We start from the raw sequence: 13,442 nt of genomic DNA on the forward strand, positions 1-13,442 counted from the left end.
TTAAGATTAAAAAAAAGCCTTTTTGTCTACTGAGTCAGAATGTGAAGAAACAAATGGAAACGTTATTATGCAAGCTGCTGCGTAGCAGTAACTGAACTCTTGTTGTGCAACTGTTCTTTCTTTTCTTTCAGAGAAGATGTTCTGCCTCCAAAAAGTCGCAGTTCAACAGCACGCAGCTACATAGGCAGCAATCGTTCTTCTCTGGGTTCAATGTCTCCCTCAAATATGGAAGGATACTCCAAAACTCCATATAGCCAGGTTCCAAGTGAAGACTTTGAACGTACTTCTGGTCAAAACCAAACCATTGCATCTTCAAAGGTAGCTGCACCTAATTTAAGTAGAATGGGAGCTGTCCCTGTGATGATTCCAGCACAAAGCAAAGATGGGTCCATAGTATGAAATATTAATTTAAGTCCTGGGTTTTTTAAGTGTTTGTTGTAAGTATTAGAGAAAACTACAGTATTCCAACCCTCATTTAAACAATGGCATGCAATTTTCCTTGAAGTAAATGAACATGTTAGTTTGAAAAGCCACCAATTCTCATTTTTAATTTTAAACTTATTAGTGTGTAACAGTTGAACTATTGAAAGCGTGAGAGTTCCTAAATATCAGATACTGAAGGTGTTTGGATCTCTGGTGGCTTGCTGAAGAGATGCTATTAGCTGATGTGCAGTTCTCAGAATCTGAAAGAGCAACACAACTGAGAAGTAACAAAACCATTTCATATGTAGACAATGAAGTTCCTCAGAGTTCCTGAAGCTTTATTCTCAGTCTTGGAGTAAAGGGGTATTTTAATTTGGCCACTGTCTGATGAACTTGCAGTGGGGCTGAGATACTGAGGAGAACTTTGAATTCTGCTCAAACTCAGAGGACTTATGCAGTTCTTGAAGTTGTCTGGAGTGTTTCCTGGGTTGTTATCTCAGGGGCTACCAGTCATTTGGTTGGTTCAGTTAATTTAATGAATCTGTTCTGAGTTTAAAATTACAATGAGTAAAAATGCAACAGGAGATTTTGCAAGCTCCTTGAAATCAGAATTTTACTGCATTAACTGGTTCTAGTAGTGTCAGATAGTTAAGTTATCCTATGTAACAAGTCTTATCAGATTGTTACTAGTGGTATCTAGGTTCTAAAATCTATAGCTCAACTGTTACATTGTCAAAGTTAGAGTGAACATGCATCTCTGCAGGTCTTAAGTTAGCTGTATCTCACATTTTCCAAAGCCTCTTTAGATTCTAAGGCAGTGTTCTTTTTCTAAACCAACTACCTAGAAGTTTCACGGGGCTTGATTACAGCTGTTAAGAAACTGGTATTTAATAGTTGCTCTTGCTCTAACATCACTTCAGAAAAATCTTTTCCAGGTTGAGGTAAGCAATAGGTAGTCTAAAGATACTGATGCATTTTTATGTGAATTTGCAAGGAATTCACTTCCTCACTTCTTGTCTGTTCAACACCCCTAAATATTCTTAATAGACATTTAGATTCTCATCAGCAAGAGCTTCACACAACCAGAATCTAAGAGGAAATAGTTATCCAGAATTGTTGATAGGAACGTGATGTTTGAAGAGTTCATTAAAAAAAAAAAAAAAGCCATCCCATTTTTGCAAACTTAAACTAGTACAGGAGAAAAAGAATAATTCCTGATCTTAGTTGCACACCTCCTTAAAGATTGTTGATAGCTTCTGATAAGTAATACTATATATCTGTAGAAGCTGTATTTAAATTTAAATGTTGTTTGAATCTTTGGTTTTTTTTTTTTACTTCCTATTTTCTGATCTCTTTCTCATCTTGTGCTTGGGAGAGTAGGGTGGAGTCCCTTCAGCTTATTCTAGGTAAAGATGTTAAATTGCCCATTATTTTGGAAAACTCTAAATATAGTATGTGGCACAGAGATTGAAGAAAATATTTGAAGAGCCTGTTGAAAGGTGTTAGAAGTGTTTGTATGTAGCAACAGTGTGAGATAAGATTTCCTCAAACTTCTAGGCCTAGTGTTCTGCTTTCTTGTAGCTGGTTAGATCTGTGATAAATTATTTGACTTTCTACTAAATATTTGTCCTGTGTAGTTAAATACACAATTTTTTGGTTGGCTCTGTTAATATAGAAAACATACCCTTCATACTGAATTTAGATACTTGAATGGCTACTAAGTGTTCTAGACTTAACAATTTTACACATTTGGAACTTTTTTAGATTGTAAACTTATACTGTTAGAGATTGGACTTTTTATCTTTCATGTGTGCCTTTTCAATAAACTTTGCCTGATTGTATCTTCAGTTTTTATGAAATTTCTGGTGCCTAAATTTACTGTTTGGACAGGTGCTTAGATGATGGTACAATTTTTAAAACATGACACTGTGATCTGATTTCTTGATTCTTATGTACTATTGATACCTCTTCTTGCCTGTTTTTGGATGTGATTTCAGTGGCTCTCTGTATTGTTCTGTATTTCCAAATGTGAGTTACTCCTTCAATTGATAATTACGATGTAAGTGTTTATATTCCTGAAAACTGTTCAGTTGTACTAATTAGATGGATGATTGACTCTCACTTGTGTGGTAAATAATAGGTTTAGAAACTGTGCCAAACACATGCTTGTGAAGAACAATAGATGAGGAGACATCTTCTTGCATCCAATTACTATGATAGAAGAGACTGTAGGATATTTTAACCATAAACTGATTGTTTACCTTGAAACTAAGGCCTTTCCTAAATAAAAGGGTGTGGTTATTTGGATCATAAATAAAAGTTGAGTACAAAAGTAGAACTGAATCACAGACTGAGAAATAGCTAGAGACCTAAGCAACCAGGCAGCAAACCTACTGAACTTAATTCTTAGCCATCTGTGGACATACGTGATATTAGGTGCAGCTTTTTTTTCCTTTGTCTTTTTTTTTTTTTGGCTTGCCCTGTGACTCCGTGCTTTCCATCAGGTAAGCCCTGGGACACTCAAGAGTAGTTATCTCACTCAAACATGCAGATTGGAGTTTACACATACTTTAATGCTCTGTCAGATTGCACAAAACAATAAATCGACAGAATGGAAGGACAGCATGATATGCCCTAAGAGCCTAGCTGTTAGGCTTAGTAGCCTTGACAGTGTCTGTCTATTTATGTAATGGCATGGAAAATAAAAGGAATGGAATCTGACATAGTCCGTATCTGAAATAAAGAACCTCTGACTTGGGGTAAACTTTCCCTCAAGTTGCTCTCATCATGCCTTTTTGAATGAATAAAAGACTACAGCAACATAATAGCACTATTATAAATGATTTCTTCAGTCAGTAGATTCATAATTATAATTCAACACTGCATTATAATACTCAAAAGCAGCTACTGTAGTTTAGCAGCAATTTTTAGCTGTGTAGGACACGAACTGAGAAATCACGAGGTGTCCAATGTTACAGATAAACCTGCTAACAGAACTTCTCTGGGAAGTAATGGCAGCTGATATGCCAGTTAGGTGGCATTTTTAATGTCTCATTTTATTTAAAAAGAGGAAAGAAGTAGAGGAGGGAGGCTTGATATTATTATGTAAATAGTCTGAATGAGCTCAAGAAATTACTAGTTAATGTCATGACTGTAAACTTGCTTGTTAAGGATGGCGGTGTAGAAGAAACCATTGAATTTTAGCATGGTGTTAATAGTGTTAGACTTGTAGTACTGTAGAGGTTATGTAATGTTTGTCCATACACTACGAGCCTTCTCATAAACTTCTAAAATGGTTATTTAAAGATAATCGTGTGAACCTTCCTTACCTAAAGAAGAGTACTTTTTTTTAACTATGTAGTGCACAGAAATGCCTTGGAGGGGTAAAAGATGACTTTTGGAGCAAATGTACAGTGCATACATCTTAATCAACTGTAATAGTTATGTTTGTATTAGATGTATGCTTCCTGCTTAATAGTACAAATAAGACTTGTTAATTGCAAGCTGTCTCTGTAATAATGAATATTGTATATTACTGTTTTCCAGGATAGGCTTTTGGTTTTGTTCTTAACTGTGTATATTCCAGATCACTTTAGATCGCTGTGGTAGTCTAAAGACACAATACTATTTGTATCACTTGAATATTGTTTTATACACTTGATAGGTGCTTTATAGGGCCCTTTGGGTGTTGGTCCTCTGGTGTGCAGCACAGCTCGAATGAAATTGGAGCAATAACATTTCCCGGAACACAACACGTTGCAACATTGCTTTACGCTTCTCGTGCAGAAAGCATGAACTTGAATATTGATATGAATTTCAGTATAAGGTTTTATATTCACGTTTTTAGGGAATGGTATCATACAATGCGAGTACTGTGAGTGAATCTGTAAAAACAAATCCAAAGTTTTAAAACGCTGTAGTTCCATGACAGACTTGTGTACTTTTTGAAATAAAACTGTTGAAGAAAACAGTAGTCTGTCTTTATTCTAAAGCAGCAGTTATGTTTGCCTTCAGCTTTCTGTCTGTAATTAGAAGTGAACTAATAAATATGGCTGTGGATACCGCACTGGCAGTAATCATTTATTGCTTCTTTTCCCCCCATTAATTTCTAAGTAAAGGAAAATAAAACTGTTTATAAGTATTTTAAAACTTACAGTTAATATGAGAGTTCAGACTGTAGATACACTAATGCAGTGATCAGTTTAAACAGAAATTCTGAAACAATAAACTGAGAAGGATCTTAATTGTTGTCCTCTGTTATTTTAGCTAGAACTAAGTATTCCTGAATATAATTAATTCTTATAGAATTCAAACAAGAATGTTTACACTTAAGCATTTTATCCAAACATTTTGTTTTTATGCTGTCAACCAAATTCTATTTTTTTTTTAATTCAAATGAAGTTGGCCTGGAATGTTCTCTACCCCTTGGCCTTGCAAACGAACTGCTTATTTATCATTTCATCTATGACAAATGCAATTTCTCCACTGTCATCTTGGGCACTTAGACTCAGGAAAGAAAGCCTGGCAAGGACTATGTTTATTTTCATGTTCTGTGTGTACCACTTGAGGCCTAAATTACTTGCATTTAATGTATGCATATCTTCATGATAATGCATACCTGTGCTATATCAGATGCTTGTCATTTCTCAGTGTATGTCTTAAATCTATTTAATGTGTACACAAACAGAAGAAGTTAAATAGTAAGAGTACTACTATTTTCTAAGAGTAGTTGCCCTTTTTTTTTTTTCTATTTCAAATTAAGGTATTTGCTTAAATACAAAAGGAAACCTGATAAAAAAAAAAAAAGATTTGTGATGTTGCTCTTTGTAGAACTTTCTTTATCTTTTTAACTTGTTAACTTCAAGACTTCTTTTCTTTCTCAAGTTGGCAATTTTCTCTCAAATAAACTTCAGTGCTTCAGCTGTTCCAGTGCTTTTATTTAGAGATGAATAATTGTGAATCAGAGGAGTGGCTGGATGTAGGAATTCTACCAAAGCAGTTAGGCCTTTCCTGGTAGTCTTGTAAAAGAAGAGAGGACACAAAATTTTCGTGGTCCTCACATATGTAATCAGGCAATGCTTTGAATAACGTTTCTTATAAAGTCTGTCTTGTTTCTTCACTAAGCTTGGACTTACTGTGAGCTTAGTATTTCAAACTTATTTGCAGATGGAGGGGCTCTGTAGTTACACTGGTAGGTAAGAAATTATCAGATCACTTTAGAAAACAGTTAATGCCAGAAAGCTTTGCTTTCTTGTCTATGAAAATTCTTATCCATAAAATCAAAAGAACAAAACTGCTTCTAAAGAATATTTTCTTTACTGCTGATCAAGGAGCAAAAGTGAATTGAATGAATGGAAGAAGCTGTGAATATTGTCTATCTTTCCAAGTCTCCAGATATTTTAAGATTTGTTATTCAGTTGATGTATGACTTCACCTGGGTACTCAGTTCTGGAGAGGAGGAAGTTCTTAAAACAGGGATTCTGTAATGAGTTTATATTGTGAGTCAGTGCCACCTTCATGTGCTGTAGCTTAGAATACTTAAATTCTCAATTGTCTAGTACTGGCCAGGGAACTTTGAATAAGAAAGCTAATAATTAGGTGGCAGCAGCTGATAGCTGTATTTTGGGTGGTGGTTCTTTTTGTTTTTTTGGATAAGAAGCCCTTGAACTTTGTTGTTGTTGTTTTCAGTTGTGTTGACTGGACGAAGGACACTTCTGCTATATTATTTAGAAAACATTACAGTATTTTAGCTCATCCCAAAGATCTTGATGCAACGTTAGGGTGAGTGGGTGGTGGGAGGGTAGGGGTAGCCTTACAAAGAAGTTAAGTTAGTTATGCAATTTGATTATGTAATGATTTTAAAACACCAATATTAGAATAGATGTTAACATCTGAAAGCACATCATTTTACCTTCAGTAATCTAATTTTTTCTTCAGGGAAAAACCTCTTGAGGCAGTATGTCCACTGGGAAGCTCAGAAAGCTGTGTGATGCAATGACAGTTGTCCCATTTCTCAGGGCTGGAAGCTTTGGTTCTGTAAGCGGCAGGCAGGCAGGGTAAAAGTTGAGCTAAGTAGCTGAGGGGTAATGGACTTCTTTCCAGTACTACTTTCTGGTGATTTTCAGACTTATCTGCTAAACCTTTTAGCATTTACAGGTTGTTTATATAATCAGTTTGTGTTCACTGCTGAAAAATGCAGAGTTCTTGCACTCTTCCTACCATGAAGAATTTCTGCATGGGATATCTCTGGTTGTATTGTTGTTAACAATGCTTTATAAAGAAGCAGTCAGAGATGGTGAGAACTGCAGCCAAAAGTCTCCCACGCAGTGCAAACAGTGACAGCTCAGGTTTCTTGGTGCTTTCCAAGCATCTGTAGGGATGCAGTGACTGTTCAGGTTACGTGGCAAAATTTGGTGTCAGAATTCAGAATGTGGTATCGAGAACACTGTGTCAGATGGCAAAGAGCTATAAAAGAAACCTCATTTGGTACCCTTAGTATAATGGCATCCAACTGTGTTGCTTTTGCTGCCTAATGTTTCTTGTGTATAGGAGAGAAACAGAGCCGCAGCCTTTTTATGGCCAGTTGCTGGCATACAAGTAAAATAGTGCTTTTCCATAGCTAATGATTTGTGAATGAAACTACTTCCCATAATGGAATCCAAATCTCCTTATTTCATATTGCTTGATAATTAATTGCACAGAAATGTGCAGCAGAGCACCCTTCCTCAGCGCTCAAGGTCTCTGCAGCTGTCAGCAGCGACGTGTAGCATCTTGCTCGTCGTGTGAATGGACAGTATTTCTAAGAAACTCTTTGAAGTCAAAACACCTGATCTGTGCCATTCTTATCCATAAGAGATTAAGATATAATATTTGCTTCAGATTTCCACTTAACTGTAGAAAAGCTCGGGTGGAAGGGAAATGATACCATTAAACCAGAAAGGTTTGGTGGTAATGCATAAAAACTACTGAATGGCTTGCAACCTCTGAACAAGATGACAATTCTGGGGCACAGCTGGTGTTTAGTGGAACTTGTCAAAAAGCTTATGTTTTTGCTGCCAGCACTGTACTTTTTAGCCCAATAAATAGAATGTCCTTTTATGTCACTTCCAATCCTTCCAAGAGCAGAAACAATTCATCTAAGCTTGGAAGAGCTGTGAAATACAAAATTAAGCTTGCAGTTACTTAATATAGTCTAACCTGTTTCTTGTGGCTTTTGAGTACCCTGGGATTTTTCTTGTGTGCCAATACCTTCTGTTTGGCGTTGCCCCAATTTCATCCCTGTATTCTATAATTTAACGTGAAGTTGCTTAAGGATTGCAGTCCCTTTCTCTTGCTTCAGACTTGAGTTTTGGTTAAGGTCACTTCTTTATGGAACCTATTTGTATTTAATTACCTTGCTATTCCTATGTAAGACAGAAAACTCACCGTGTTTAAAGTGCAAAACTTGAAAAAATGCTCTGTTCTCCCATGCTTGCTCCCACTGACTTCAAAACAACTTATGGCTAAATATGAGCACTTTGCACCGAAGTAATGCGTTTTCTGTTTGAGAATACCGGTTGCCCTCTGGTGGCTGACCTGTTGGCAGCCTTTAATCCTTCTTTTGCTGGTGCTAAAAGACACTGTACAGTTCCACTGATGGCTGAGGAATGTTATGTTTTGTCAAAAGAGAACACGGTAACTTTCTTAAATACTTGACAGTTATTTTCTAATTGTTTGTTCAGGTAAACAGAATAAGAAAGTGACTGTTGTCATCTGCATCAATTAAGAAACTTTATTTCTCTGTATAAGCTCTGACAAAAAGCTGTAAACTGTACAGATATCATTAAAGGAAATGCACAGCTGAGATATAAGATTTGAGTACAGGATATGACAGATGTTAACAGTTTTGATGCAAAATAATACTTCTGTTACCTTTACAGAGCCTATTGCTAAGCTGTAGGTACAAATTTGCTACATTCCTTATACTTCAATCAATCAATAAATAAAATAACTGAAGCCTGATTGACTGCTGTGAACCAGAGCTTAGTGATGATCCTTAAAATACCTGTTTTGCTAAGGCTGAAGTTAAGGTCAACAGCATTGTTTCTTCATTTGCAGGCCTTTCAGGGAAAAAAAAAGTTTCTCAGACCTCTTTAATTATAGCAGTTGGCTTTTTTCAGGGGCAAGACAATGAAAAGTGTGATTCTTGTAAAAATAATGTACAGATCTGATCATGCTAGGCTTACCTAATTGGAAGATACTGAAGTTAAGCATTAATTACATCTTCTTAAAATTGAAATTGTTGCTGTTTGAAGCTTAGTCGTATTATTTAAATAAGATATACCAATATGAATTTTTTTTTAATACTGGATGGTTTGGGTGGGCAGGGCCGAACTTCAGACAGCCTTCAAAAATACTTTATTCCTGGATGAAAGAGCTGAAAGCAGTGTTAGAGCCTTTGTGCTGAGCAGCCCTATTTTCCCTGAATTAGCATAATTTCCCTGCCCTCGGTTATACCTGGGCAAGCTAGGATTTTAATCAGCGCTCTGAGAGGGGTGTTAACTGACAGCGAAAATTGGGTCATTACATTACACATGTGAATTTTATTCTGACAACATTCTGTGTCTGTGACAACCATATTAACAAGCTAACTTGCTGCTGGCTTTATGGTTTGTTCCTGAGGGGAAATTGCTGAAAATGCAAGGAGCTGTAGGACATCTTTAATGCTTGATGTGGGCAACAGAAGTGCACTCACCTGCAGTAGTGACAATAACAAAATAGTTCCAAGGCAAGGAAGTAGAGGATTAGAGTTGAAGTCCTGGCTATGTCATTACTCTGCTACATGATTTGTTTTTCTTATTTTTTGAACGCTGGGAACGTCTCCTAATTTTCCAGTTTTCATATCTCAGAATCACAAAATGGCTTCGGTTGGAAAGGACCTTAAAGATCATCTAGTTCCAACCCGTTTGCCACGGGCAGGCTTGCAAGCCACTAGATCCTGCAGTCCAGGGCCCCTAGAGAATGGAGATAATTCTGTTGACTGTTAGAGACTTTAGAACTTCATTTGCCCATCCCATTACTTATTTTTTAAAAAAACAAGCCGAGCCATATGTACTTAAACTGCCAGACTGAGTTACATACAGGGAGAAGCAGAGTCGCTTCTTGTTGTCATTGGCCCTGTCCACAATGAATGACTACTTGGGTTTGGCTTTCTGAACAACTTTACCTGCAGTTTGCCACTTCCACCAATGGCTGATTTTTCTCTGTTTTTCTGTTACACTTTGCCTTTATTTCTTATTGCTGGATTTATTTTACCACTGAAGTGGGATGGGCTTTAGGCAGATTTTCTCTTTTCTGAGTGTAGTGTGTTCCTACTAAACAAGCTTTTGTGGAAGACCATAGTTTTCACTGATCTTTTCCATCACAGTTTTTGCTCCTTAAACAGTTTCGCTTGTTTGGTTTTGGTATTAGGCACTTTAAAACCACCGTAATGTTTTAGAGACCTATTTATCCAGAATAAACGTTAGGTTATGTATGATTGCAGGTACCTGGTCGGACAGCAGTTTCTCATTAATTTGTCCTTGTGAGATTTTTCCAAAGGGTTAGCGCATCTTGTTTATAAGGTACAGCAGTGGTGGGTGGATTTTCTTTCCTGTTGTTGCTTTATCACAGCTACATGAATAACTTCTAGCTGCATGCAAGGCTTCACTTGCCAGTCTGCATTTTTCTTTTTTTCTTTTTTAAATAAAGATTTGCTTAGATGAGAAGGAGGAGAAGAAAACGAAGACTGAAAGTATCAGGACAGTGCAGAAGGGAAAACGGATTATGTTGTATTTGTTTGATGTTGCCCTTCCAGCTCTCCTAAGAATTTGATTTTTACCTTCTGCTTCTTCTAAACAAATGGGCGATCCAAAACTATTGTCCTGCCTAAGCTGGTCTGCATGCCACACAACGGACTTCTGTTTTCACATGCAGGCGATGCTAGTTGTCTTTAGGGTCATTTGTGGAAGGGAGTGAGCAGGACAGACTTGATGGAAAGCCCTCGTTATGTAAGCCCTGACTTGCGTGCCTGTCTTATCCTTGAGAATAGCTATCAAGCTTTATAAAATATGTGAGAGCTGTTTCTTCGGGGTTTTTCAGGAGAGTGGGATAGGATGAGTTGTGAGGGGAGCAGCTTAATTTTTTTTAGAAGGCATATGTTTAGCAATTATTAACTACCTCTAATTATTAATTATTACTAATCAGTTACTAATTATTAGTTACCTCTTTGAGAGCTATTGATGGCAAAGGTCAGAAATAGGAATGTGTGTTAGCTGTAGAGCAAAGACAGAAATACAGACAGTAAAGGATGCTTGTTGACTCAGTGTACAATTCCAATTAATATGTCTCTTAAGAGGATCAGTTAATTCTATCAGATACAATTTTGGGCTGATGGCAGTGTTCTTGTTCCTGCAATATGAGAGTTGAGGACAGACAGATGCACTAAGTTGGAGTAGAAAATAAATTCCAGAAAAAGTAATGTTGCCAGTATCTTCCCAAACGGAGAGCATGGTAGATAAATGATGCTGAGAATTTACTTTCTCACACTTTAACATGTAGTTACTCATTAAAAAAAAAATAAAAAAAAATTGAAAACAATTTATAAACAGTAACCAGAATAAGATGGTAGAACAGATCAACAAATATGATGATTTAGAGCCTAGCAGTACTTGGCACTGCTTTGAATTATGCTTCCAAGCAAGGTTTTTGAAGGTACTCTATTATTTTTATTATCACATGCACCTGGAAGGTTTTACTCAAAGTGTAATTCAAATTGAAATGCGGCAGTTTGTGAGGAAGAGCATGAGATGTTACAGAGATAGCTCGAGTCAGCTTTATAATTACAGATCTGACAGTGGAGCAGTGGTGGAGTTGAGGCTTGTTTTAAACATCTGCAGGGACGGGGATGGCAATACAGAAAGTCTTAATAGGTTGAAATGGTGGAGTAAGAAAATGAGATCTTTCTAGTAAAAACAGCAGTTGTCTACACGTTTGTGGATTATTAATTAAGGAGAGCTGGTTTGTGTATTATGTCTTGAAAATGAATATTGTTGACTGTTAAGTATTTTTTATTGAGCATGGATGCATCACGGGATACTTTGAAAAAATAATATTTGAGTGTTTAGCAGTAAACAGAAGTGTGTGATTCTTTGATGATTCACGTTACTGGGATGAAACTGAAGAAACAGCCATCCAAGCAGACTTCTCCAAAAACTTTAAAAAATGACTGTAGTGGGTGTGTGCTGGGAAATTCATGAGGATTTTCAAATAACCTAGTTGAAAATGCTAGAAAATTTGTGATGAATTAAAATTGCATTATTAGCCAGATGAAGAGTGATCCTATTAGCTGTTGCCAACGCTGTTGACTTGAGTGGACTTGAAGTGTGTTCTTGGCAAACTCAGTCATTTCTTTTCAAGCTAGCTAATAAATGCTGTTAGCTTGCTACTCCACTGCACTTGTTTTACTTAAAACACTGGTATAAATTCTTACCTGAAAGGCCATCGTTTGGATCATTATCTGAATCGTGCATTTAATTGCTATATGTTAAACTGCCTGGCCCATTTTTAATTTAGATTAATGATATTCTTTTTTTCTTATAGTCTGACATCGCACACAAGATTGGTGACATAACAGTGGTATAAACATGAAGAAACACGCATCATTTTTTGCATGAATTTCAAGTATGGTGAAACTGAAGTTCATAATGAAGTGCTGGTGGTTGGTTTTTTTTTTTTTACTATCTCACTTTAGATCCAAGACTGTAAAGCAGGCTTTATTCAGTTTCGTAAGTACCAAATACATTAAGGAATATTTTTAATGCCGAGTTTACAGACATTTTTCATGCTGGTTTTGTTTTTTAAAGCACGCACAATTACTCCACTCTGCCCCACCTCAACGTCGATTCAAAAACTTGTCAAGTTCACAAAATCAATCCAGGTAGCAGAAATACAGCCTTAAGCAGCGGGGCACTGAAAGAGATTTTAAACTTTGAGTAGTTGTGTCTATCCCTTAGCCTTCTGTCCTTCTGATACAATAGGAAGGGCATCATCAATTCAGTGCTGTAGCGATACTAACGAAGACTTGGAATCTATGTTTGAAATGCACTGTATTTTAAGACTGTATATATTTTATAATACTTAATAAAATATACTTGAACATCAAGGCATGCTTCAGCATAGTCTGTTAATGCCGATGTTGTAGTAATTCATGTCTGTACACTGCCTCATTCTTTTTCTTCTCAGCTTTTACCCTGCAGGAAACTGGAGGAAAGAAGAGTGCTCCCTTTAAAGAAAACTAATTGCATGGTCTTTTTTGCCTTCTGTGATGTGAAACCTTGAGTATTGATTTCATAATAAAAATCTGCCTAACCATAGGAGATCACTGTAGACTGATAGTGTGGATGGGAGCTTAATAATTCACTTTCTTCTTCTTCTTTTTTTTAAAGTTGTGACTGAGATGAAAGAGGTGGGAGCCTCTATCCCACTGATATTTGGGCAGATTTAATAACTGTCTTCTGATAACTGACACAGTCGACGTAAATCAGAGCAAGCTGAAGGACACTCCAGCACTGAGGAATTAACAGCGGGGGTAGACAAGTTTAAACCTGTCTTTGATCATCAACATCTTTCTCTGCTGTGTGGCTGTTTTTTTGTTGTCGTTGTTGTTGCTGCTGTTTTTATTTTTAATCAGTTATATGCGGTTACTAATTTAAAGCTTAATCCGGTGATACCGGCTATGCTTTTCTCTGAAGGCAACCGTACACTTTATTGGTGAAGTTGTTGGTTGTAACACTGAAAAGGTGTGCTGCTTATTAAATTATTTTTACTCCTGCTTTTGAGAGGAGCGTACCTAATGCTACAATAATCTCTAACTGAGGTGCTTTTGACCAAAAAATCCATATGATTCTCTTTGCTACTGCATGTAAAAAAGAAATCATCAGGAAAGAAGAACGCTCTCATAAGACAAGGGGAAGAGTTTTAAATGACACAGGCTTAAGTAG

General features: G+C 36.7%; 1 protein-coding gene across 2 annotated transcripts in view; it reads left to right on the top strand.

Moving 5' to 3' along the window:
* TSTD1 (thiosulfate sulfurtransferase like domain containing 1) overlaps positions 1 to 12,604 on the top strand; it is a 31,286-nt gene extending 18,682 nt beyond the window's left edge. The window contains exons 7-8 of one of the 2 annotated variants that reach the window (XM_416681.8): positions 132 to 318; positions 12,043 to 12,604. In XM_416681.8, the coding sequence (XP_416681.3) occupies positions 132 to 318; positions 12,043 to 12,084 (229 nt within the window). In that variant the 3' untranslated portion in view covers positions 12,085 to 12,604. Of the gene's footprint in view, positions 1 to 131; positions 4,490 to 12,042 lie in introns of those variants that run through there. The other variant, XM_004938354.5, reaches the window with a different exon arrangement.
* The last annotated feature ends 838 nt before the right edge of the window (positions 12,605 to 13,442 follow it).

Source organism: Gallus gallus, chromosome 1, assembly GCF_016699485.2.
Source record: "Gallus gallus isolate bGalGal1 chromosome 1, bGalGal1.mat.broiler.GRCg7b, whole genome shotgun sequence".
Taxonomy (NCBI): domain Eukaryota; kingdom Metazoa; phylum Chordata; class Aves; order Galliformes; family Phasianidae; genus Gallus; species Gallus gallus.